Consider the following 26,532-nt stretch of genomic DNA (forward strand, 5'->3'; position numbering starts at 1 on the left):
GAAAAACTACTGAAAAAGGACATTCCACATTAAGCAGACCAGCATTTTCAAGCAATATGGAAAAGAAAAAGGATCTCTCTGCTGATGTGAAATAGTTGAATGCCTTGGTCTAGGTATGAAAACCTTCAATATTTCATGAAAGATAAACCCCTTAACTCCCACCTGAACCGAGCACATTTTCTCCAGTTTGGCTTTACCCCAGTCCAAAAACGTCTGGAAAAAAGCTGTGAAAATAGCAACAAAACTGAGACGAAAACAATGATGGAAATGTGACAAAAAAGTGAGCAAACATTGACAAAAAACTGACGAAAAATGTATGAAAAACTGGCAAAAATGTGACAAAAATGTCACAAGAAATTGAAAAAAAAAATGATGAAAAAATGACAAAAATGTGACAAAATGTGACAAAAAAATGACAAAAAATTGATAAAAAATTGACAAAAATATGATAAAAAATGACCAAAAAAATGACAAAAAAAATGACAAAAAAGTTACAAAAATGAGTTGAATACCCAACAAAAAAAAAGATGGAAAAAAAATCTGATCACGTGAGGAAAAAGATCCTCTCGGTTCAGGCGGGAGTTAAGAGTTTAAGCTTAATCATCGTACTGAGATTTGTGGATGATTCAGACACACACGGGTTTGTGCAGATAAAGGCACAATGAGGACGGTTTCTGCCAGACAAACACATCAGATTAAGAGAACTGCTGCTACAAAACAGGTATCTGAAGCTGCTGGTGCCTCTGGAGTCTCCCGAACATCAAGGTGTAGGACCCTCCAGAGGCTGCAGTTGTGCATAAACTAAAAATGCATAATAATTTGGAACGCAGTGTATGATTGAGGGTTTTGGCAGCACCTTGTTGTTCTTGAAGAAGTATCTGGGCTTGAAGGAGAAGAGCAGGGGCATGTCGTAGTCCATGGGGTGCTTGTGGTGGATGTCGTTGGCCTTGTACTCCAGCAGGCGCCCCGTCTTGTTGATCATCCAGTACGGAGAGTGGATGGCCACCACCGTCTGGCCCTGATCGCAGTGCATGTGAACGGCTATGTCCAGCTCCGCTCTCTTCATCTCCACGCCGTCGCTCACGTCGTCCTCCACCTCCCGCAGAGACTTGAACACGGTGAAGGTGATCTCCTCCTGCTCGCTTCGGAGGCTGCGACAAAGCAACAGGACGCAGTTAGAGTTTCTTTTCTCATGCCGGTGGAGCAAACCCGACCTTAACGGGCTTAGGCCTAGATGTTTCCGTTATGGACTTGGGCATTAAAGTGTGGTGTGAGGGTAGAAAGTGAATGAAAGACGAGTGATGTAAACTCTTTCCCAAGGGCAGCGTTTTCTCCAAAGCACTTCGGGACTAGAGAAAGCTGTGGGTAGGACAATGAAGAAAGCTAAATTTATCATAACATTTCCCTTATTCACTAAAATTATGTTAACAATGAGGTTCTTTCATGTGCTTCTAAAATTGCCACTTTCTTTGATTTTTTTCAGCAGGTTCTTTTTCGACACATGACAGTTCTGAAATTATTCTATATTGTGCTACTAAAACAATTAAATGCTTTATTTTTTACTCCTGGCATCGCTGCTTCAACACAACTCGTCCCCGCCCACTGGAGCTCCATGAAAAGAGAAAATGACTCTAATTTATCGGCTTGTGATTGATCTGATCATTCAAACATCAATATCAAGCTGCAAACGCTACACGCCTGTTTTAAATGTCTTTTCCTTGAGTTATGTTTATGATAGGGATGCCAGTATCGGGCCGATACCACATGCTTGTACTCATACTCGTACTCATTCATGAGGTCCCGATACCAGAAACCGATACCATTTGACGTGCGGCCAGCGCTGCTACGAGGCGCAGCTCTCAGCTGAGGAGAGAAGAAGCAACAAACTGGAGAATTCTTTAGTGTAAATACAATATTCCACATAGAGCTGACTTTATTACAGACTGCGCTCTCTAAATCAGAGTCTGTGCTGGATTTAACCAGAGCTTAATGTTGTTAGCGCTGCAGCGTCTGCAGTGTTTACAACATACAGGCTAACGATGCTAACTCGCAGCTAACAGTTTTGGCCATTCTGACGCCGTTTTAAGCCCAGGGGTTTATTCATCTGAAAACCCAGCGACTAAAAAGTCCTCAGAAAATCCAAATTAAAGAGATGCAGCATGTTTATATTGAGAGAAAATGAGCTGCAGCAGAACAATGAAAACGCTGTAGCTTCTCGCTAAGTTGCTACAAACACACGAGAAAATCCACACGGAGCTGAAGTAAAGACGAAAAGAGACCATTTAAGTAACATCTCAACACTATTGTTAAATAAAAATACATAAATGAATAAAGTACAGGCATTGGGAGCTTTTGGACATGAGCTTTTCTGTCTATGATGGACAGAGCAATAAAAATTAAAAAATTATATTGAATGAAAATAAAATAAATAGCCTAAATGGCATCAGCACAAGTCTAATATAACTGCTCTTAAATGTGTCTCCTACTTTACTTAAGGAAATGTAAATGAGTAAATTAACTAACTACAAACCAATCTGCTGTGAAAAAAGTAACAATGTTGAAGAAAATGCCTTGTACTCGTATCGATATTCGGTATCAGCGAGTACTTAAATCAAAGTACTCGTACTCGTATCGGTTTTAGAAAAAGTGGTATCGGTGCATCCCTAGTTTATGAGAAGTGCAATAATGAAGCTTGTCGATAAGAGGTATTCGAACCTTACGGGACTTTTTTGCCAGGAAAGTGTTACAAGGCTTCACTCAACTATACCATATCATTCCACTTTTACATGGACTTTTATGGCAAAAAAATGAATAAATCTAAATTGCAGTTCACTGTTTAGCCTGTTTTTACCGTGATGTAAATGTTAGGCCGTACCGCCATGCCCGGTCTCCTCACCTGTACTCTGAGGCCCAGTCCTGATCCAGGTAGCTGATGAGGCGCAGGTCTAAGCTGGACTGGTCTATGACTGCGGTGTGGAGCTGTGCTGAGTGACCGGGCTCCAGAGTGGCCTCAGGGGGGGACTCTCCACTGTCCTGTCAATCACACGGAGAAGGTGATAAAAAACAAGCTACGAAACACTTTTCTTTAAACAAACGACATGCCAGCAAATCGATGGCACCTTGAGCGTGTACGTGATGGGGTAGGGCAGCAGGTTGCGCAGCACTACGGAAGGCCACAGGTGCAGGACAAAAGGCACGTCGAAGTTCTCGCCTGCTCCTGCCGTGTGTTTGAAGGTCACCGTGTCCTTCAGCGGCACCATGTTGACGGTCAGGACCTGGTTGTGGTTGGAGCGGCAGTGGCAGATCTGCTGGATCCTCTGCTCCGGCTGCTGGTTACTCAGGTCCTCGTAACAGAAGCCCTCTGAGCAGTCGAACACGGACTCGTCGTTCTCCACGTCCATGTCCTCTCCGGTCACCGGCTGGAGGCTCAGCTCAGACCTGAGGAGCGCAGAGAGGTAGGAGTAATAATAAGAACACAATGCCAGAAAATAACAAATAAAAAAACATTACCATACGTTTACATAACATTGGAAGAAGTAAGTGTTGGCTGCATGACATTTAGGAACTTTTCACACATTTTTCCATCAACAATGAAGTTTAGAATGATAAGCGATGGCTGCTGAGAACCATATTGTGTTCTTTGAAAGAATTGGCCAGCCTGCGAGCATCACTGCATAAGAATATTTTAAGGGGGAGTGCAAAATCAACTTTTTAGAGCTTTATCCCATGTTACTATGTTGTTCTCCCATCAAAACATACCTAAAGCTGTGTGCCACTAGCACATCTTTGAGATATCTTTGGATCTCCCAAAAGGCTCCTCCTGTGTCCTACGTATCCAGGAAATGTTTTCCTCAGCTCTCCATATCTTGCTAAACTTAATCCTCGAAAACACTCGCCATAGCTTCACTAAAGCCACAGACTTTTTTTTCTTACCGTCTTATTTTTACTCTTTAGTGAAACAGCTGTGCAGCTGTTTCGCAGCAAAGTAAGTGAGTAAGTTTTATCATTTCAAGTCAATGAAATTCAGGTGTTGGGTTAGTCCTGAGCCGCTGCGTCTGAGCCACCGTGGGCCAACCAGACCAGCATGTTTTTAAAGGTAGTGGAAACCAGAGCACGGTTGTCACTGCCTCTGAAATGGTAGAGCGTCTCCTGGGTCTCCTCCACCTTCTCCTTCCTCTCCCTCCGGAGCTCCCTCCGCTTCACAACAGGCTTTCACCATCTAGATACCTCCTCATTTGTCCATTTTTTAGTTTCCTGTAGCGCCTCCACTGTGCTTCAGGTGTGGAGGGCTCTTGGTGCCTCTTCAGTATGTTTCAGAAGAAATGTGTAGGTCTCAAATGTCTAGCTTAGCTGCTTTTTTTTTTTTACTTTTAAAAACATGGCATGAAAAAAAAAACAACAACACTGAACCACACAGCAAAAATGTATAAATGTATCCAGTAATGTGGAACACAGAAACCACAAAAAGGGAGGGGGGTATAAGGGTCGGTAAAAATGTCATGTCCACACCACCTTGAGAAATATTTCACCCACTGTATATAGTTTTCAAAGGGAGTGCTTAAAAAACAAAAGGTATTTTGTTCCCACACATTTAAGTGACCTTTTCTCTGTGAAAGCCTCCTCCTTACGAGCTCAACGGCCTTCATTACAAAGCATCCGGCTGGTAAATAACCTTTCTGCTAAACTATTTCAACATGCATTACGTACCTGTATGAGTCCAAGGGCACACAGAACTCCTCAGTGGGGAGCGCAGTGCCAAGACACGTGGAACCTTCAAATACTTTGAACGGAATGGTGAAGTGATTTATGATCTGCAAAGGACAGACATCGTTACATAATGATGGGGCATTTCCTGCACCAGGTCAGGGTGTGACTGTGGAATGAAACGCACCTGGAAAGGAGAGCGGATCTTGATGTACTTGCTGCCCTCCACAGAGGAGATCTGACAGACTAAGAAGCGGGTAACTCCTGAGTCTCTGTGCACCACGCTGTACAGCCCCCTGCCCACTTTAATCAGGGGGATCACACAGGTGGAGGTGTGGCCGACCGGAGCTGGGGACACAATTAAACATTAAACCATTAATTCTTTATTTCTTAATGATACGATTGTTAGATTGCAGTTTACAGGACTGTAATAGAGGATTAATGTAGCAAGTTTAAGGAACCACTTATTATATTTCAAGTCTTACCGAGTACCTTATGTCCACGGCCTGTTTTACATACGTAGTTTGTTTATTCTGCATAATGAGCCATGTTCCCATCAAAAGGGGAAAACACGGGATAATTGCCAAGTTTTTACATAAACAAGGCGGAACTGCTTTTCCATATATCAGTGGGACAATAAACAATAAACAAGCTCTTCAAAACAACGGTTGGAACTACGATCTGAAACTCCGAGACTGAGAGCACGTTTGCTTCAGACGTTGGAATATGAGGATGGTGATGATCGGAGAAGAGAGGACACAGGCCACCGGCTGGCAGATCACGGCTCCATGTGATGATGCCTGAGGCGCAGGGACATTAACACTGAGCATTGCCTAAAAAAGTAAGCTCTTATATTCCATTTTAACCCCTTAACTCCCACCTGAACCGAGCACATTTTCTCCAGTTTGGCTTTACCCCAGTCCAAAAGCTTCTGGAAAAAAGCTGTGAAAATAGCAACAAAACTGAGAAGAAAAAAATTGACAAAAAAGTGACAAAAATGTCACAAAAAAATGACAAAAATGGACGAAAAAATGACAAAAATGGAACAAAAAATGACAAAAAAGTGAGAAAACATTGACAAAAAAGTGACGAAAAAATGATGAAAAAATGACAAAAATTTAACAAAAAAATTACAAAAAATTGATGAAAAAATTACAAAAAGGTGAGAAAAAAATGACGAAAAAATGACAAAAATGTGACAAAAAATGACAAAAATGTGACACAAAAATGACAAAAATGTAACAATAAAATGACAAAAATGTAACAAAAAAATGACAAAAAAGTGACCAAAAAAATGACAAAAAAGTAACAAAAAAATGACATAAAAGTGAGAAAACATTGACAAAAAAGTGACGAAAAATTGATGAAACAATGACAAAAATGTGACAAAAAAATGACCAGTAAAAAATGACAAAAAAGTTACAAAAATAAGTTGAATACCCAACAAAAAATCTGATGACGTAGGGACAAAGATCCTCTCGGTTCAGGCGGGAGTTAAGAGGTTAACTAAAAAAACAAGCATTACTGTATTATGTGATTAAAAGCCTACATTATTACAAAAGGGGGCCGTGAACATAACGTACTCAGTGTAAATGAGGTGTTATATAGAAACATGAAGGCAGCCTGATCATTCTACACGTGTACATAATAACTAACTGGGCTGGATGAAGAAGTCCTTCCCGTTCAGTGAGATCATGGCCGAATAGTCCATGCCCATGGTCCCTCCGTCCTGCAGCTCCACTGTCCCGTTGACGCTCTCCTGTCCGATGAGGTTGAACATCTCGCTGTGGCGCACGGACACGGGCAGGCCCAGCCGGTTCTTCACCACAAACGGAGCCTCGTCTTTCTGGAAGCCCTCGGCCGTCTGCTCGGCTGCCTCGGCAAAGGCCTGCGAGACACAAATACGTATCACCATCCTGACTCGTAAGCAGGAGGAGAGCTGTGTGCTCTTCTCTCACCGTGCCCAGATTGCTCAGCATGGCCAGGCCACATTTGGACAGAGTGATGTTCAGCTGGTCTTTGCTGCTGATCACTATGACGGTCTTGTAATCAGGGACGATGTAGTCCACCTCATCAGACATACCGGGGTCCTTCACCGCCTTCTTCTTCATCTGAAAACGAGGAATAATAGACGTAAGCCAAACAGAAAGATAAATAGACCAGGAGTAAAAGTGATCTTCGTGCACACCTTAAACTCTAGGGTCCAGGGTTTGAAACCATCCCTCGTCTGATCTTCCAGCGGCTCCACCAGTGGCTCCCACACTCCCAACATCTCGTTATAGTATTGAACCTAAAGGCGGCATCAACATCACACAGTTCTGAACATCGGTTTCCTCTTTTCCCCCCATTTCAAATGGAATACAAGTGCAGTAACAGACCTCCAGGTTCAGAGCGCTGTGGAGGTTGATGAGAGTGGACCAGTTGGTGACGTCTCCGTGGAAGGAGGACTTTGCCAGGAGCATGGGGACAGTCCTGTGGCCCACACCAGCCTCCAGAGTCACACAGATGGACTTGATGGTCATCTGCAGAGAGGGAGAAGGACCTTACTGCTGTGCTCTACTGCAGTAACGTTGACCTGGTGCTTTTAACCATGTTTTAACATTGTTCCGTCCATATAAACATAACCGAGTCGTATTTCACTTCAGTCACACAGTAAAGCCCAACGCACACGGCAAAAGAGCCGCCTCCTTTATTTTCTATGAGAGAACGCACACCGGCTTTAAACACAGGCTTTAAACCTCCTGCAGAGACACAGGTGCGGGTCTGGCCTGTGACAGACCGGGAGACCACCGTAAACTTTGTTAGAAGGGACGAGAGAATCCGTGGAGACAAAGAAATGATCGTCAGGGCTCAGGCATCAGGGGAAGCCTGTTAAACTCGCCAACTCACTATTAACCTGTGGAAAAGAGCCACGTTTGCTCTCTGTCTTACAACACGGACATACGTGTCTTCTTTTATTTATGATAAATGTATAAATCACGTGTTTAAAGCCCCGAACAGTTTTAGAAGTCTCTGAAGTGCCGTGATGCGGCGCATATTTTCTTACCCCCAATAATGTGAAGTGAGCAAATTCACCCATGGGACGGCCCTTCAGTCTCATCCAAATCTCTCTCAGCTTTTGTAGCTCATTTTGCTATATTTAGCTCAATCTGTGATCAAAGGTTTCCAGCTAATTTGCAATCGAGTATGAAAGGGAACATTAACAGATGTGCGAAAGTCACCTTTCACTTTCACTAAAAACATGCATAAAATCGTATTTTCCGGACTATAAGTCGCACTTTTTTTCATAGTTTGGCAGGAGGTGCGTCCTATACTCCGGAGCGACTAATATGTGGATTTTTTTAAGTTTTTAATTCAATTATATAATTTTGCCACTAGAGGGCACTGCAGGCTAATCGAGCAGCAGAAAGAAAGTTGGAGTGAGCGAGAAGCGGCGGTTACTCTTAGAAGAAAACAAAATAAAGCTAATCACAGGCTAAAAGCTCGATGGCCACATTTAGAGGAACGACTTTGCAAATGAGTGCTTGAAAAACAGGCTGGTGGGAGAGGTTTGTCAACGGTGCAGTTGTCTGTTCCTTATGCTTTTGTATCAGAACTGTTTATGTGACGTTAACACAACAGACACTTATTTAGTTTATTGTGTAATGTGTCACGTTAGCAAACCGTACACCTACTTAGCCTGTTGTTTTTATCCCATTAGGCATTTTATGGCTAGTGCGTTTTATATTCTGGAGCGACTTATAGTCGGGAAAATACGGTAACCTCCAGCCAGGTGATTCTGACCATCAGCCTGGCTCCACACCTGGAGGTGGGTCCACGGGTGTGGCACTTGCCCACTGCTCCCTACGGGTCGCCCCAGCGGCATCGATAATGGTTCAAATGCAGAGGACAAATTTCCCTACAGGGACAACAAAGTCTATAAACAAACAAACCTTTAAGGACTCCCCCTGTGGGATGAGGAGCGCCTGCTGCTGGTCCTCGCTCCTGTTCTCGTCCAGGAACCAGAGTTTGAGGTGCCTCCAGCTCCTCCTCTTCCACAGGTCCACGGGCACCCGGCTGTCCAGCTGCTGGGGCGTCTCGGCTGTGGGCGTCAGCGCTGACTGGATGGTGATCAACGTGTTGATTATGACGGGAGTGACCTGGAGAATAAATACCATCTCAATGTAAAACATGTTGGACAAACACGGAGACGTCCTCAATGCTAATGTTAGCGTTGGCCTCAAACACAGAGACGTCCTCAATGCTAATGTTAGCATTAGCCTCAAACACAGAGACGTCCTTGATGCTAATGTTAGCGTTAGCCTCAAACACAGAGACGTCCTCCATGCTAATGTTAGCGTTAGCCTCAAACACAGAGACGTCCTCCATGCTAATGTTAGCGTTAGCCTCAAACACAGAGACGTCCTCAATGCTAATGTTAGCATTAGCCTCAAACACAGAGACGTCCTTGATGCTAATGTTAGCGTTAGCCTCAAACACAGAGACGTCCTCCATGCTAATGTTAGCGTTAGCCTCAAACACAGAGACGTCCTCCATGCTAATGTTAGCGTTAGCCTCAAACACAGTGACGTCCTCAATGCTAATGTTAGCGTTAGCCTCAAACACAGAGACGTCATTGATGCTAATGTTAGCGTTAGCCTCAAGCACAGAGACGTCCTCCATGCTAATGTTAGCGTTAGCCTCAAACACAGAGACGTCCTCCATGCTAATGTTAGCGTTAGCCTCAAACACAGTGACGTCCTCAATGCTAATGTTAGCGTTAGCCTCAAACACAGAGACGTCCTCGATGCTAATGTTAGCGTTAGCCTCAAACACAGAGACGTCCTTGATGCTAATGTTAGCGTTAGCCTCAAACACAGAGACGTCCTTGATGCTAATGTTAGCGTTAGCCTCAAACACAGAGACGTCCTCGATGCTAATGTTAGCGTTAGCCTCAAACACAGAGACGTCCTCGATGCTAATGTTAGCGTTAGCCTCAAACACAGAGACGTCCTCGATGCTAATGTTAGCGTTAGCCTCAAACACAGAGACGTCCTCGATGCTAATGTTAGCGTTAGCCTCAAACACAGAGAGAGACGTCTTTAATCTCTTAGAAAAGGGACAGTTCAGAAAGGTAAATCCAGACCTTTAGAGTGAGGGCGTTGATGGAGATCTCCATGACCTGCGGTGTGTTTGGAGTCTGGGAGCTCTGGAAGAACACCTGCGTGGGCTGCAACACTGTGGTCACATTGTGCATCCTCTTCTCCTTCAGGAACGGACACGCCACGACCTGAAACACAGACCAGTCGCCCTTTAAGACACACTCATTGTATTTTTGGGACATTTTTTTCCCATGAGGTTTGTTATTGATGGAAAATATAAATGACCTTGAGGTCGTTGATGCCCGCCGTCATCTTCGATCCTTCGGGCCCGCTCTCCATCATGAGCTCGCACTGCGTGGTCATGACCAGGGCGGGAGCGTCAGCCCGGGTCAGGTCTGCCACAAACACGATCTCTGGGTTCTTCACCACCACATTCATCTCAGACTTGAACACGGCTGCTGGAGCTGGAGCTGACATAAGGCAAAAGGGATCAGTGCAATAGAGATGTGGGCTGAGGGGATCAGTGCAATGGCAGTCATGTGTTTCTCAAATTCAATTAAAAGAGGCTCTGTAATGGGAGGATGTGCCATACATACGACTTTGGTTCTTTTCCACTGTCATTGTTCCACTGTTTGTGTTCAATTGTCTCTGTGCAAGTCTTTATCCTGTGCTGTATGTATATGTGTACATAGTCTGTGTATATAGTGTATAGTGTATCTATGTCTTTGTGAAATCAACCTGCCAGGGGGTCTGCAGATGGAAATTAGCCAGGCGATAAGGCTATAATCTGGCTTTTTTTTTTTTAATGTTCATTAATATGTATTGTTCCCCCTTTCTCTTAAATTAAATAAATAAAATAAATAAATAAATGACAGTTTTTGAGGCTTTTGTGGTGGTTGTGGAGAAGGTTCTGTATATAATCTAATGGCAAAGCGGCCCATTCCTCTTCATCATAAACTTTGTATCAGGGTCATTTTAGTACTTTTTTTTTTTCATTCTGATTTAAAAATATCAAACTCAGTTGTTTCACTGTAAATGGCTTCACACGACCACTCACTGAGTGAAAAAAAATGCTGTTATCTTTCATATTCTTTGAACAATAAAAAAAAGTTAGATTTTGTCCGTTTATCTGTGAATTGATTAAGTTGTATGATAAAATAGAAATATTGAGAAAGGAAAGATTAATCTTCAGTGTATCCTTTAGAGATGTCTCAAGTCTTGGTGAATTTGCCGACTCACTGGACTCTTTGGAAGCCATGGAGTTGTTGGAGTTCTTCTTGTCCACTCCGGCGCTGCTCTTGTTGGGCGCCGCCTGTTCGAAGCCCTGCTGTGAGGCGGTCAGGAAGATGTTGGCCACGGTGAGCAGGAACTCCATGCTGGCACACAGGTAGATGTCCTGCACCAGCATGTCCAAAACGGTCCCATCGTGGTCCTGGTGGTACTTCACCTCCACCATCATGTTCTGCTCTGCTCCGGGGCGCAGCGCCATCATCCTGCGGTTACAAGAGGGTTAGTTAGTCTGAGGGGGCGTGGTGTTAGTATGAGGGGGCGTGGTGTTAGTCTGAGAGGGTGTGGTGTTAGTCCGAGGGGGCGTGGTGTTAGTCAGAGGAGGCGTGGTGTTAGTCAGAAGGGGCGTGGTGCTAGTCTGAGGGGGCGTGGTGTTAGTCAGAGGGGGCGTGGTGTTAGTCAGAGGGGCGTGGTGTTAGCCTGAGGGGGCGTGGTGTTAGTCAGAGGGGGCGTGGTGTTAGTCAGAGGGGCGTGGTGTTAGCCTGAGGGGGCGTGGTGTTAGTCTGAGAGGGTGTGGTGTTAGTCAGAGGGGGCGTGGTGTTAGTCCGAGGGGGCGTGGTGTTAGTCAGAGGGGGCGTGGTGTTAGTCTGAGAGGGTGTGGTGTTAGTCAGAGGAGGCGTGGTGTTAGTCTGAGGGGGCGTGGTGTTAGTCTGAGGGGGCCTAGTGTTAGTCAGAGGGGCGTGGTGTTAGCCTGAGAGGGTGTGGTGTTAGTCTGAGAGGGTGTGGTGTTAGTCAGAGGGGGCGTGATGTTAGTCTGAGGGGGCGTGGTGTTAGTCTGAGGGGGCCTAGTGTTAGTCAGAGGGGCGTGGTGTTAGCCTGAGAGGGTGTGGTGTTAGTCAGAAGGGGCGTGTGTTAGTCTGAGGGGCGTGGTGTTAGTCTGAGGGGGCGTGGTGTTAGCCTGAGAGGGTGTGGTGTTAGTCTGAGAGGGTGTGGTGTTAGTCAGAAGGGGCGTGTGTTAGTCTGAGGGGCGTGGTGTTAGTCTGAGGGGGCGTGGTGTTAGCCTGAGAGGGTGTGGTGTTAGTCAGAGGGGGCGTGGTGTTAGTCAGAGGGGCGTGGTGTTAGTCTGAGGGGGCGTGGTGTTAGCCTGAGGGGGCGTGGTGTTAGTCTGAGAGGGTGTGGTGTTAGTCAGAGGAGGCGTGATGTTAGTCTGAGGGGGCGTGATGTTAGTCTGAGGGGGCCTAGTGTTAGTCAGAGGGGCGTGGTGTTAGCCTGAGGGGGCGTGGTGTTAGTCTGAGAGGGTGTGGTGTTAGTCTGAGGGGGCGTGGTGTTAGCCTGAGGGGGCGTGGTGTTAGTCTGAGAGGGTGTGGTGTTAGCCTGAGGGGGCGTGGTGTTAGTCTGAGAGGGTGTGGTGTTAGTCTGAGGGGGCCTAGTGTTAGTCAGAGGGGCGTGGTGTTAGTCTGAGGGGGCGTGGTGTTAGACTGAGGGGGCGTGGTGTTAGCCTGAGGGGGCGTGGTGTTAGTCTGAGAGGGTGTGGTGTTAGTCTGAGGGGCGTGGTGTTAGTCAGAAGGGGCGTGGTGTTAGTCTGAGGGGCGTGGTGTTAGTCTGAGGGGGCGTGGTGTTAGTCTGAGGGGGCGTGGTGTTAGCCCTTGGGGGCGTGGTGTTAGTCTGAGGGGCGTGGTGTTAGTCTGAGGGGGCGTGGTGTTAGCCTGAGAGGGTGTGGTGTTAGTCTGAGGGGGCGTGGTGTTAGTCTGAGGAGGCGTGGTGTTAGCCCTTGGGGGCGTGGTGTTAGTCTGAGGGGGCGTGGTGTTAGTCTGAGGGGGCGTGATCCTAAATCTAAGTACCTTGACGTGACCATCTTTATCTTGGGTCTTTTGTCGTCCAGAAAACAAGCTGCCAGTAGTAAAAAGGCCTTCATGGAGTCGTCGGAGAACATCTGCACAGAGGTGGAGACGGTGCCCAGAGTGAACTCCGCCAACTTCAGCAGCTCATCGTGGGAGTCCAGGAGCTGGGCCTGGGCAAGAACGTCACAACGAGGCTGAACGATCTGTTATCGCGCGGTTACACATTCTAGAGCAGAAGAATGTCTAACTTTCTTCATTCTGTGTAAGTGTGCGTTACCTCATTCCCATTTGGACTAAACAGGATGAGCGTCATGGAGTCAAACTTGAAGTCTAGTTTCAGGGTGGTCTTCAGCCTTGTGCGCGTGTGTGCCTCGACCACAGCCGCAGTCACCACCGTGTTATCTGCAACAAAAACATTCAACTTTAGTATTGCAGAAGGATTTACATATTTTACTATCAGGATTCAGGGATGAGAGTTGTACGCCCAGAACAAGAGCGGGTTTGGGGGTTTGGAGACGAGCCCCTTGACTGTAATAAAGAGCAGAAGTGCAGAGGACTCACTGGTGTTGGGTAAAGAGGTGGAGTCCTTGTTGGAAGACACGGACGAGGGCTCGGACGAGGGCTCGGACACGGGCGGAGGTCCTGGGGGCGCCGTGGCCCCCGAATTCTCCGACAGGTTTTCATTCAGTGTCCTCAACACCATAATCAAGTCGTCCTGGCTCAAGAACAGCTATAAGGAAGACAAGTAAAAACAGCGTAATGCAACTGTTCAGAGTAACTTAAATCCTACTGGTATCGGCCATCGGAGCTGATATTGAAAAAAAATACGATATTGGGAATCGGCTACAGATATCTGACACTGAATTGATACAAGTTCTCACAGCTTTAAAAACACAACGTTCACCATGGGCCTGCTGTGTGTCATTTTGAAGCTTAGAATCTGGAGACTTCTGTCGCTGAGTTATTTTTACCTCCGGAAACATCTTTTTGATCAATCAAAAGTGACAAAAAAGCATGCTAAAGCTAACAGGAGCATGCTAATGCTAACGGCAACTAATCAAGGCTCTGTCAGAAACTATGATCGAAATATCTAAAGGAATAAAAGGACATTGTCCGCTGCTAGAGTGGCCAAGTGTTTGTGTGTTTTAGTTTATGAAATGCTGTTAAAGGGGCTAGATGCAAGTTTGCTATTTTATACTCACTACTGCCATCTCAGGTCATTCGTGTTACTGCACCTTCTATATCAAGCTCGTGCATGACGGCACTTCGGACCCGAATTAAAACCTTTCTGAGTGACAGTGCAGGATTTTAGAGGCAGTTGTGGTGAACAGGTCTGAGCTCATTCTACACATTAGGACATGGCTGGAACATGTAGGGGGAGGAAAATACACTATTTTAACATTTTTAAACTCTGTATAGTCCCTTTAAGGAATAACTGATAAAAGAAATTTGTAAGGCACAAGTTGACATGACTTTTTTGCTGGATTTTTTTTCATTTTTTGCTGGATTTTGGTCTTTTTTTTTGCTGGATTTTTTTTTCTTTTTTTTTGTTCTTTTTTTTTTTTATATATATTTTTTGCTGGATTCTTGTCTTTTTTTGCTGATTTTTTGTCACCTTTTTTGCTGGATTTTTGTCTTTTTTTTTTTGCTGGATTTTTGCTGGATTTTTTGCTGGATTTTTGTCATTTTTTGCTGGATGTTTGCAATTTTTTGCTGGATTTTTGTCACTTTTTTGCTGGATTTTTTTATTTTTTTTGCTGGATTTTTGTCATTTTTGTCAATTTACATCCTCACTTTCTTCTCGTTTTTTTGTCGCCATTTTGAAGAAGCTTTTAGATTCGGAGAATTTGGAGAACAGGAGAAAACATGTTCAGGTGGGAGTTAAGAGGTTAATAACTCTATTTCATGACCATGTAGAAGTCCACGTACGCTCATAGGCTTGAGGTGGGCTGTAATCTCGATGTCGGGGATGCTGCGGTACCAGTTCGAGGACAAGTTTCTCTGGATCTCTAAATCCAGGCTGACCGGCATCAACAGCTGCGTCTCTCCTTGGAACTTGTCATTTTTGTAGGTAGTTCTGGAAAATACAAGAGAATTCCATTGTAAAGAGTCGTCTTGCACTTCTGTAGGTCAGAAGATGCTACAATGATCTAAAACAGGTCCCCAAAGCGCTGACCCACCTGTACATCCTGAGGTCCGTCAGCTTCACCCTCATGATGTCCACCACGGGCGGGATCGTGGCGTCGGATTCGAAGGGCTGCGTGGCGAAGCTGTTTTTGACGGACAGCTGGCCCAGGTCGGCCACGATGACGTTGGTGGAGGTCGACGACTGCGGGAGGAAAATGACCGGGGCGTTGAAGTTTACGCGCAGGGAGATCCGCGTGCTCCTCTCCGCCAGCTCCTTCACCCCGAACGCCGCCTTCTCCGCCGCCTGCACGGTCGCCTCCGTCAGGGCCGCCTTCGCCTCCAAGTTGTCGATGAAGTCCTGGTGACGAGAATAAAAGAGAATGGACAAAGATGAAAAACAGGGGCCGATATTGTCTCCCAAAGAAACATCGGCCAAAACACTGCAGAGACTTGCAGTTTTTGCATTAGAAAGAAGAGGGCGAGAGCTTTTATAGAGCAGCTCTGCATGTTACACAGTCACCCAAGCATTCCACACAAAACTACATAAACAACTAGGGATTTTGTTTAGTTCTATGCAAAAGAAACCACAAACAAGACTTTTTAATCTTTTTAAACTGTGTCCACTGGTCAGCTGAAAACATTTCACGTAACTTTATTTAAATAGGGAACACGTGGAAGAGCTTGGTAGCTTCTATCGTGAGCTTTTTTGGAGCTATGTGACATGTGGGAGAGGCTGCGTATGTGCTCCGTTTGCCTTACAGAGCGCACGGACAAAGACCAGACGGGGATATATTAACTCGACTAAGGTTAGGTAAGAACATATCTCAGTATATAAAAACGGTGGCCTATTCCATTAAAAGAAGCAAGATTTGTAAGCTGTTGCCAAAGGGGCATCTGTATTTACATAGAGCATGGACTGAGGAGAATCAAGACCCTGTAAGAAGCTAAATTTGTGCCAAACTAATTTATAAACAGTTATGTAGAAGCATACTGTATATTTATCACAGTAATGACAATGTGCTATTTTCTTATAGCACCACATGCTAATCAAATCAAATCAAACTTTATGTAAACAACTGCTCAATCTTCTCTCAAAGAGCTACTGGCAGTATTCATGTTTACAGGCTCCACTTTGTTGCATGAAAGAGGTTTGAAAAAGTAGCTTTTAGATTTATTTCACATAAATGAGCTAACAATAAGCTAACCAATAATACCTTGGCCCTTGAATTAAGCTTCATGGAGAAAAGGCCCAGCAATGTTTAGAAATTGAACTCCAAAATTATCAAATTGCCCTAAGTTATTACAAAGTGACAAATGACTATGAGAAATGATGTCAGCTGATTAAAACAGTTTTTGGCATGGTCTTCCTGCTTGTAGTAGCAGGCTGTTTTAATCCCTAATTAGAATAATACAACTCAACATTTCTCCCAAGATACTTTATAAATAAACCTTCATTGTGAATGAAAAAAAAAAAGTAATATTTCTGTGTGATCAGATGTTTAAAATCAGCTAAATCCTATTAAATTATAGCTCTGTTGGACCTGGAAGTGGAGCGATGACATGATCAATTAAAGGTATAACAACAGCTCGAGGCAGGAAGCGTCACGCACCAGGACAGAGGAGAGGAACTTGTTGAGGAAGACCACTTGAATACAGCCCACATTGAGCGTGACAGACGTGTCCACCTTAGACATGTCCAGGTAGGCGTCTCCGTCTGTGGCACACGTGTAGTTCACCATGCGGAAGTCAAACACCTCCTTATCGGCGATGGACACGACCTGCGAGTCAAACACACCACAAACAATGACACCGTTTCATGGTTTACAGCACCGGGTCGTTGGGAGACTGGCCGACCTTTTTGTACAGCGCGTCTTTGTCACAGTCGAGGATGATGATGTTCTTTAAGTGAGCCAGGACCTCCACCTCCTTCTTTCTGATCAGGACCTCAGAGACCAGACCTGCAGACGACAGGGACGGCATGAGAGCTTCTGCAGACGCAGCCTGGGCCAGTGCATTGAGACGAGACAGATGAGGCGTCCAGGCTGAGAATGAAAGTGTGTGGGTATGGGAATATGAGCGGGTGGGAATGGGAATGTGAGCGGGTGCAGGCGGAGAGTGTGTGGGTATGGGAATGCGGGTGGGTGCGGGCGGAGAGTGTGTGGGTAGGGGGAAGCGGGTTGGAAGTGGCTGTTTTAGAGGGGTATAGGACTGTGTGAGTTAGTGGTGTGTGCTGTAGCTGGTCCGGTTTTGGACAGAGGATGGAAATTAGCTTTAGCTGTAATCCTGCATTTCAAGTATATTGCACTCTTTGTAAATGCACTGTCCCTTTTAAATTTAATACAAAAAAGTGATGAAAAAGCTACATAAAAGCGACAAAAAATGCAGCAAAAACCCTGTGCACCGTTCCATCAACTACCCTGATAAAAGTAGATAGAGAAATACCTTCAAATCTGATTTCTGCAATCCTGGCTTTCTCTTCTCGGATGAACACTTTGAGGCAGCGCAGGTCGGCTCGGATGTGCAGGTTAACCACCTTGGCAAACTTGCGATTCTTGACACCTACAAAAAAAAACAATATTAGAGACAATGTTTAAACCATTATTATAAAATGTGCTCCAAAGGGTTTGGCCGTACTTGCTCTCTTCCCCTCCTCCTTCTCCTCCTTCTCCTCCTTCTCCTCCTTCTCCTCTTTCTCCTCCTTCTCCTCCTTCTCCCCGTCGCTCTTGTCCTCCTCTGGGATGGTGGGCAGCTCCTCGGGGCCCGGATCCTTGTTCTTGCTGGAGGTGTTTGTGGGGAGCAGGTTGTCCAGGAAGTTCATGGTGTTGAGGAGCGCCTCGGTGTGGAGATGCACGTCCAGGGAAGAGAACTCCACCTGACGGCACGACCACGTTATACAACATGAAGCTACACTGCCCACCTCTGGCAGATGTGTGAAGTGCAGCTCACCTTGATGAGCTGCTCCGTGTTGTTGTGCTTCGTCTTGAACTCAGGCCCGTTTTTATCAGCCTAAAACACAAGAAGGAACATCATTATATTGTATTGGCTGAATTAGTACAAGCCTTTATTTCATTTCAGTTTTTATCATGTTGTCATTGCTTTGTTGCATGTTTTTGCCACATTTGTCATGTTTTAATTTAATTTTGCGCCGTTTTTCATCAATCCTAACAAGGAAGAAGCTTAGATCAGATCTGTAGGTCTTAGCTTCGGTTAAGGTGGGGGTTAACACATTGAGGCCGCGCTGTTTTGGGGATTTAGCTTTAGAGTGCCAACAATCCAGACCATTCTTCATGATACCACAGCATATTCAGTGTTATACCTATCGACACATGCTGTGGCTCGTTTGAAAGGGGAGACTCTAAAGGAGACTCTAAGCTCTCCATGGGTAAAAAGTTTTAAAAACAGTTTAATTCTACGTGCCGGGGTTCCTGAGAAATCTAAGCCAAACAGAGGCTAGTTTTGATCAAAATCACTGATTTGTTTCTAGGAACTGAGATATTGCATGTTTTATGAAACACTGTCCTTTCATATTAACTCCTCTCTCCTCTCTGGACGGACACTGACGTTATGGGAAGAGGCAAATGTTTAAATATCTCAGTTTCAAGTCCATTTTCAACAGCATTATCTCGCATGTGAACTAAACTACAGCTCAAGTCGATACAACACGAGGTCACATGACTGTTTAGTTCTGAAAAATTGACTCGTAAAGAGTGACACAGGAAAAAGAGGCTTTTCTTATTATGCTGCCCACAAATGGAACAAACTACAAAGACTTTTACAATTGAACTCTTTAGTGCCTCTGTCACATCTAAAATTCTTAGAACTAGATTTGTATAAAGAAAATTGTACCTGCTTTAAAGGGGGGGTATTATACAAAATTGACTTTTTCAAGCTTTACATCATGTTATTATGTCATTCCCTCATTAAAAACATGCCTGAAGTGTTGCCTTGGCACATTCACATATTTTTGAGTAATCTGTAAAAACTCTGATGGCGGCCATTTTAGGGATAGGTTTGCCTGAGTCCTCCTAGGAACGCCCCCACCTCCTGGAGACGCCTCCGAGCTTTCGTCACCAGCCGAGTAACCAACCACTGCTCCTCAGCAGAACCCCCTCCCCACTGACGCCACAGACAGCGTGTGGAGGGGGCGTGTCAGAAAGGCTCAGAGGTTCTTAAAGAGACAGAGGCCTATTTCAAGACATTCGCTACAGCCATTTTGAGAGAGCAATTTTATACAAGGCAGTTATTCTAATTTACTGCATTTACAGACCAGCAGAAGGTTTGGTCATCATTGTAGTGTGATATAGACTGGTGCTATGTGATTGAAAAAAGCATAATAATTTAATAATTTAATTGATATTCATAACATTTCTTAAATTTCTGGGATATCAGACTGTCCAGTTAGGAAGCCACGCTTATTGTGAATCAGTTTCACTTGGTGTTGTGGAAATTAAACAGACACAGGTGGAAATGAGCGGCAATTAGCAAGATCACTCCAAAAGAGGAATGGTTTTGCAGGTGGTGACCACAGACCATTTCCCTGTCTTCATCCTTTGTACCGTATTATTGGAACACTTTTGCATTTGTCCAGTGTTCTCACCACTAGAGGTATCATGAGGAGCATCTACAACTCGCAGAAGTCGCTTAGGGAGTTATGCTCATCCAAAATGGCACGTCCATTCGTGCTGTGGCAAGAAGGTTTGCTGTGTCTCCCAGTGCAGTGTCCAGAGCATGGAGGAGATACCAGGAGACAGGCCAGTACACCAGGAGACCTGGGGGGGGGCCACCGAGGTCAACAACCCAGCAGCAGGACCGCTATCTGCTCATTTGTGCACGGAGAAACAGGAGAAGCACTGCCCGAGCCCTACAAAATGACCTCCAGAGGGCCACAAATGTGCATGTTGGTCCTCAAACGGTCAGAAACCGACTCCATGAGGGCGGTATGAGGGCCCGACGTCCACAGGTTGGGCCGGTGCTCACTGCCCAACACGGTGCAGCCCGATTGGCATTTGCCCGAGAACACAGCGATTGGCAGATTGGCCAATGGTGCCCTGTGCTCTTCACGGATGAGAGCAGGTTCACCCTGAGCACATGTGACAGACGTGACAGAGTCTGGAGACGCCCTGGAGAACGTTCTGCTGCTGCAACATCATCCAGCATGACCGGTTTGGTGGTGGGTCAGTGATGGTCTGGGGAGGCATTTCATTGGAGGGGCCGCACAGCCCTCCATGTGCGAGCCAGAGGTTCCCTGACTGGCATTGGGGACCGGGATAAGATCCTCAGACCTATTGTAAGACCATATGCTGGTGCTGTGGGCCCTGGGTTCCTTCTGATGCCTGATAATGCCAGGCCACATGTGGCAAGAGTGTGTCAGCAGGTCCTGCATGATGAAGGTGTTGATGTTATGGACTGGCCTGCCCGTTCCCCAGACTTAGATCCAATAGAGCACATCTGGGACATCATGTCTCGGTCCATCCATCAACGCCACGTCGCACCACAGACTGTCCAGGAGCTGACTGATGCTCTAATCCAGGTCTGGGAGGAGATCCCACATCCGTGGTCTCATCAGGAGCATGCCCAGGCGTTGTAGGGAGTGCATTCAGGCACGTGGAGGCCACACACACTACTGAGGATGATACAGACTCGTTTGGAGGAATTTCTACAGAATTTGGATCAATCAGTGACCTGATTTGTCACTTTGATTTTGACTATAATTTTGGATCCAGACCTCCAGGGGCTGAGAATTTGATTTCCATTTATCATTCTTATGTTATTTTGTTCTCAACACATTGCCCTACACAATGAATAAAGATTTTCATCAAAAATCAAATTGATTGACATCTAGGATGTGTTTTTTGAGTGTGCCCTAAGTTTTTGTGAGCAGTGTATATATATATAATGTACGCCCGCACCCAATGTACTTTTCACTTCTGTTCATCACAGAGCTACCAAAACCACACATAAGGTGTAATAGAGTGTCTAGTTTCGTAAGTTTTTCTTACTTTGACATATTCCAAGGTGAGCAGGTCCACTTCTGTGTTGTCCAGCGTCGTTATGAGCTGAACCTGCTTGTCTTCAGAATCTAGAATACAACATTTGTTTATTCATACATTCCTTTACAGATCAGAGAACCTCTGTTGCTCGGCTGACCCATGTACTCGGGGCACTTGAGGCAGATCTCCCGCAGGTAAGTGGACGACTTCATATCAAAGGTGCAGATGTTCAGCTCAGTGCCCAGTCCCTCGATGTCCAGATGGAGCACGGGGATCTCCTCGCCCTCGCAAAGACGACACAACTGCACGGAAAACTGGAAAAGCAACAGGACACAGGTGTAAAGTGTTTCATTTAGAGAATACAGTTTAAGAGTAGGGCTGGGAACAGTAGATCTTTTTTCGATACCAGTACTTTAACGATACCTGAACGATACAATACAATATCAGGCTCAGCAAAAATGTAAAAGAAATGTGTGAAGAATGGGGAATAATTAGGAAAAAAGGGAATAAATTGGGAAATATTGGGAAAAATGGGGGGAAATAGGGAAAATATTAGTAATACAAAATAAGCAAAAATAAGGGGGGAAAATTAGCAGAAAAAATTGGAAAAATGGAGCAAACTTTGGGCAAAAAAATCTGAAACATTTTGGAAAAATAGGGGGGAAAAAATGTGAAAAATTGAGAAAGGAATGGGGGAAAAAATAATTTAGGTGAGCTGAAACAACAGTCACTAGATTTAAAGGGGCTAGATGCAAGTTGGCCATTTTATACTCACTACTGCCACCTCAGGTCATACGTGTAACTGCACCTTCTATATGATATGAATGAAGTTATGCACAATTCGGACCCGAAGTAACAACTTTTTGAGTGACAGTGCAGGATTTTAGAGGCAGTTATAGAAGATTTTATTTCACGGTTCCAATACTTTCTTACAGATACCAGACAGATATCCTTTAACGGTGCCCAGCCCTACCTAAGGCATCCGTTACTGCGAGTGTTTACGAACCTCGCTGATTTCAAACTTCAAGAAGAAGTCGGTCATGTTCTTCTGGGCCTTGTCTTTGAGCACATGTCTCTTTTTGTCGATGGAGCGCAGAGGCAGGGGGTTATCGGGGAAGAAGGCCTTGTCGTCGATGGGAGAGCTGGGAGCGTCGTAGAACACATCCTCCTCAGAGCCTGTGAGAGAGAGACAGTTCCACATGATTCCTACAGTCCGGGCTGTAAAGAAAAGTAACTCTGTAACTCACCCAGTGACTCGAATATGAGCGAGTTGCGCTGGTTGGCCAGGCTCAGCGGTCTCTTCTGAGAGAGACGAGGGGTGAAGGACTTTGGCTGAACAGAGGAGAGAGAGAGAGGATGTGAGACAAAATGGTGGAGACAGGAAAGCATGTGGGACAATATTTTTATTCTCCTCTTAAATGCCATAGCTGTATCGTGCAAGTGTTCAGGTAAAGTGTCACCCGATTCCAACACAGTGTTTGACTATTTCCTCCAACAAACTTGTCAGAAGTAAATTGGCAGAGAGACAGGAAGATTTAACTTTAAAGGGCCTATATCAGGGGTCGACAAGTTTGCATCGTGGAGGCCGATTTTCATCATTCCCAAAACACCCAAGGGCCGAACCTCAACATTGTAGCCTAAAGTAAAGAACTATTTTCAGCAAATGCCAATGTTTTACATCAGTTCTCAGGTGGCAGGGCCATATATTGTATAAAATATTGTATTTTCCACACAAGATTTTGTTGGACAAGCAGTAGATTTCCCATTAAGACTGAAACTGAAGGCACAGTTAGTGTTTCCATGCAATTTCAGATGGAAAATATTGAATTTAAGTTCCCTATAGACTCGCGACCCACTGAAAATGGTTCCGTGACCCACTTTTGGGTCTCGACCCACCAGGAGAGAATCACTGTTTAACATGGGAAGTTCTGACAGGACATTAAATTACTGACACTATTTGTCGCATTTTTAGACAATTTTAACAGGTATTTGATCTCTGATTTGCACAATAATATTTCTCAAAATCATCTGGGGGGCCAGAGGTTCTGTGCTGGAGGGCCAGGTTTGGCCCCCGGGCCTGACGTTGCCTACCCCTGGCCTATATCATGCAATACCCTGCAGTGAAAACAAACGCCTCCCCTGAGTGTCTGAACAGATGTCATGTTTGCACTGAAAGCTGTAAAGATGGAGCTCTTTCTAACCTACTCTGGACACGCCTGTTCTTTTTTCTTACCTAGCGATAATGTCACGGAGAAATACGCGTTTTTGGCCACAAGGACTTTATTCAACCTTCCTAAAGAAGAGGCCACTCGCCCGGACAGAGTGGTGAGTCATTCAAAACGAGTGTTAGCGTGTGTTAGCGTGCGTGTTAGCTTGTGTGTTAGCCATTTATGAGGCTGTGTTGCAGATGTCAACTCCTTATAACTGCACTGTGAAGTAACTTTTTGCTGTGGTATTTATATTTCTACTACTGCAAAAGGTACATAAGCGGAGTGAGGTTGTGGAGTTCACTGAATCCAAGCGTCATGTCTTCTGGGTTATAGAAATACCTCCAAAATATACTTATATTTATCACAAACATTAGTGCTCCATAGTGGTAGAGGTACAATATATCATATAAATGCCTATACTTTACTTTGGAATGGCTAAAATAGCGGGATACAGATCCTTTAACTGTAGTGTTTGTTAACCTCTTAACCCCCACCTGAACTGAGCACCTTTTACTCCAGATTGGCAATACCCAAATGTAAAAGCTTAAAAAATAAAAGAGTGACAAACAAACAAAAGTGACAAAAACACGACAAAAAAGCAATGAAAAACAAAAAGAAAATGCCACAAAAAGGCAAGCTTTCAAATGAGGTGTTACTCTGTTGCTCTGCAGTCGAGAAGCTTTTAGATTCGGGTAAAACCGAACTAGAGCTGGACAATTTTCCTCCCCCAAAAAATGTGATCGATTTAAGATTCGATTTGATTTCAAACCTCGCAAACCAACATTTTATTTAATACCAATTTTAGTCCAATTTCATGCTTTTTAATGTCATGAAGGTGTCTGTGTCTGTCTGTACCCTGATGGAGCCCTGGTGAGGGTTGGTTGGGGCAGGAGGGCGACTCTCGGGCAGAGGGATACTGTCCACCAGCTCCAGGACGCTGCGCAGTTTGTCGTCGGAGATCCGCAGAGACAGCAGCGGCAGCGTTCCCCACATCTTATACCTGGGCAGGTGAAATGCAGACAGAGGTGGTGAGAGCAGTCAGAAGGTTTCGCTATTTGAAGTAGCATCACGTTTTTTGGAGACGTACTTGGCCATGTGGCAGTCTTTGACCACCATGGAGCGGCTGAACACCACCTGCAGGTCCACGGGCTCCAGAATGTGGAAGGGCGACTCCTTCTGCTTACGAGCCTTTTTCCAGTCTTCCTCTGTCAACGAAAAGCACTGGATTTGACATCATTCACTGAAAAGTATAGAACTACACAAACACACAGCAGCTGACTAGGAACATGTCTGGGATATTGATGAGAGGGTGAGCTGATGATGTGAGGAGCAGATCCGGGCATTCTGAGAGTATCGGGTTGGATTTAATGACTGGATCCACACTGAGGACTCTCCGCAGCTGCTAAAAATCAAACACTGGCAGAGAAATGTCCTTGGTTCCTTTTGCAGTGCTGTCATTCGCTTTTACAGAAGAGCCAGAAAGAATCGAGTCTTAACAGCGGAGATGAGAGCGTTCTCATAGGTGCGCGCTCTTTATAATTCTGCATAATAATTAGCCGCCTCGTGGAGTCGCCACCTTAACCTGGTGGAGGGGATTGAGCGCCCGAATGATCCTGGAGCTCTGTTGTCTCAGGGCAAACAGGTCCTGGGTGACGTGTCAGACAAAGCCCGGTTCAGAAGCCCCTTATGAGAGACCAACAGGCCCTGTTAGAACCATGAGGCCGTCCTTCTGTGGACCCATCACTTGCAGGAGGGGCCATAGGGGCTGGTGCAATGTGAAGAAAATGTATGGATGGATGATAAATCCCCATTTTAGCCTTTGTATTACCCAACCTTCTAATTAAACATTCACAGCTAAATCCAGAACTTATTGAATATTTATAGAAAAGACTGTAATAGACTAATATATAGCCTAAAATATATAATATATAATATATAATGATATGTATTGTATGACTTGTTTGTTTTGTTATAGAAAAACACTGTATCGGATCGGATCGGCCAGCATGAAGTGTCAACAGCATGGTTGTCTGCCACAGAAATTTTATTCCCACATTTGCACGGCTTTGGTGGCAGCACGTCTTTTTCCATGGTGAGGAAGAAGCGTAGTGCCGTATTCTCTCGCTAATTTGAAGCAAGCAACTAGTATTGCGACTAGCGGCTAAAATAGCACCTGTTTGGGGACAGACTTGCTACACACAAAAAACTCACAAATGGCGACGCGGTAATAGGTAGCGTTCGGCGTCAGAGTGATTAGCTCTTCCTATGAACAATATGCTATCCCGTTAACCACTCACCGTCTGAGAGAAGCCTCTGGGAGCGAGAAGAGGTTTTAGACTAATGTTATGACGTGCTATGACGCTCTTATAGTAGGAGGAAGTCCCTCCTCCTCTGCTGAGCGACGTCACGTCTGACAGCCAGTCAGCAGACTGGCGTAATGTAATTGGGCTTCTGGGGGAAACAGCGTGAGAGCGTTCCCATAGTGAGATACCGAAACGAAAGTTGAAAGAGAACTATAGCCAAGTTGAAGCTTCGTAGTAGCAGTAAGCTAGCGCTGCGGTGTTGTGACATTGTTGACACCGTTGACCAATCGGGACACACACGTTATCCCTCACTCTCAAACACAGGCCTGTCTTTGCGGATTTGGGGTCAGTTTTCGAAGCCGTAGAGAGGACAGACGCGCTGTGTTATAAAACATCAGCTGTTTGTCAGAATCGTGTAGTGAGTCACTCTTACGATTCTCAGTTGTTAAATGTGAACCCCCAGACGTTCGAAAATCGCACTGAATCCAGTCGTGTAGTGTGGACTCCCCATTCTATATAAAATCGTTTGCGACTAGAAAAGCCGTGCAGTTTGTGCTGACCTTTACTGTTTGTTCATAGGTCATGAATTTGTAGTGGACATCTCCCGACCTACTGCCCCTTGAAGTACGTGAATTCCCGCATGCTTTAAACGTTTTATTAAGGAACTACCGGAGGTAATTGGGCAAAAGTCCAAAACCCCAATAAAGTTCCTATATCAAACTTACAGTAAAGGTGTAGGGGGATTCGCTCTCATCAGTAGTTTTGTGGTAAATTATTATGTAAAAACCCACATTTTGATCATTTCTCCATATTTGTTGAAGTACCTTGGGTGAATGTGTCATGTGGAACGCACTGTATATTGAAGTCTGACAGTCTCTCCTGTAGAGCGGTACCTGGTCTGCTGTAGAGGAGCTGCAGGTTACTGAGCTGGATGTCGAAGCTCTCGTAGGCTCTGGAGATGATGTCTCTGATGTCGCTGCAGGTGACGGACAGCTGGGGCAGGTCTTTCCTGCTCTGACTGGACATCTAGCACAACATCAAACACGTTT

The 26,532-nt window shown here is 45.1% G+C and overlaps 1 protein-coding gene across 1 annotated transcript in view; it reads right to left on the minus strand.

Annotated features, from left to right (window-relative positions):
* LOC306977495 (intermembrane lipid transfer protein VPS13A-like) overlaps positions 1-26,532 on the minus strand; it is a gene marked incomplete at both ends in the record, with an annotated part of 63,021 nt that overhangs the window by 23,698 nt on the left and 12,791 nt on the right. The window contains 30 exons of the mRNA XM_079575836.1: positions 857-1,151; positions 2,897-3,033; positions 3,120-3,438; positions 4,708-4,811; positions 4,892-5,052; positions 6,361-6,592; positions 6,663-6,815; positions 6,893-6,994; positions 7,083-7,226; positions 8,637-8,843; positions 9,830-9,973; positions 10,071-10,255; positions 11,025-11,278; positions 12,854-13,023; positions 13,131-13,255; positions 13,415-13,583; positions 14,783-14,930; positions 15,034-15,338; positions 16,591-16,758; positions 16,835-16,938; positions 17,423-17,539; positions 17,615-17,852; positions 17,927-17,986; positions 20,980-21,059; positions 21,128-21,284; positions 21,977-22,176; positions 22,218-22,302; positions 24,036-24,180; positions 24,268-24,385; positions 26,377-26,509. Coding sequence (XP_079431962.1) covers positions 857-1,151; positions 2,897-3,033; positions 3,120-3,438; positions 4,708-4,811; positions 4,892-5,052; positions 6,361-6,592; positions 6,663-6,815; positions 6,893-6,994; positions 7,083-7,226; positions 8,637-8,843; positions 9,830-9,973; positions 10,071-10,255; positions 11,025-11,278; positions 12,854-13,023; positions 13,131-13,255; positions 13,415-13,583; positions 14,783-14,930; positions 15,034-15,338; positions 16,591-16,758; positions 16,835-16,938; positions 17,423-17,539; positions 17,615-17,852; positions 17,927-17,986; positions 20,980-21,059; positions 21,128-21,284; positions 21,977-22,176; positions 22,218-22,302; positions 24,036-24,180; positions 24,268-24,385; positions 26,377-26,509 — 4,959 coding nt within the window. The remainder of the gene's footprint in view (positions 1-856; positions 1,152-2,896; positions 3,034-3,119; positions 3,439-4,707; positions 4,812-4,891; positions 5,053-6,360; positions 6,593-6,662; positions 6,816-6,892; positions 6,995-7,082; positions 7,227-8,636; positions 8,844-9,829; positions 9,974-10,070; positions 10,256-11,024; positions 11,279-12,853; positions 13,024-13,130; positions 13,256-13,414; positions 13,584-14,782; positions 14,931-15,033; positions 15,339-16,590; positions 16,759-16,834; positions 16,939-17,422; positions 17,540-17,614; positions 17,853-17,926; positions 17,987-20,979; positions 21,060-21,127; positions 21,285-21,976; positions 22,177-22,217; positions 22,303-24,035; positions 24,181-24,267; positions 24,386-26,376; positions 26,510-26,532) is intronic.

Source organism: Gobius niger, assembly GCF_951799975.1.
Source record: "Gobius niger genome assembly, chromosome: 1".
NCBI lineage: Eukaryota > Metazoa > Chordata > Actinopteri > Gobiiformes > Gobiidae > Gobius > Gobius niger.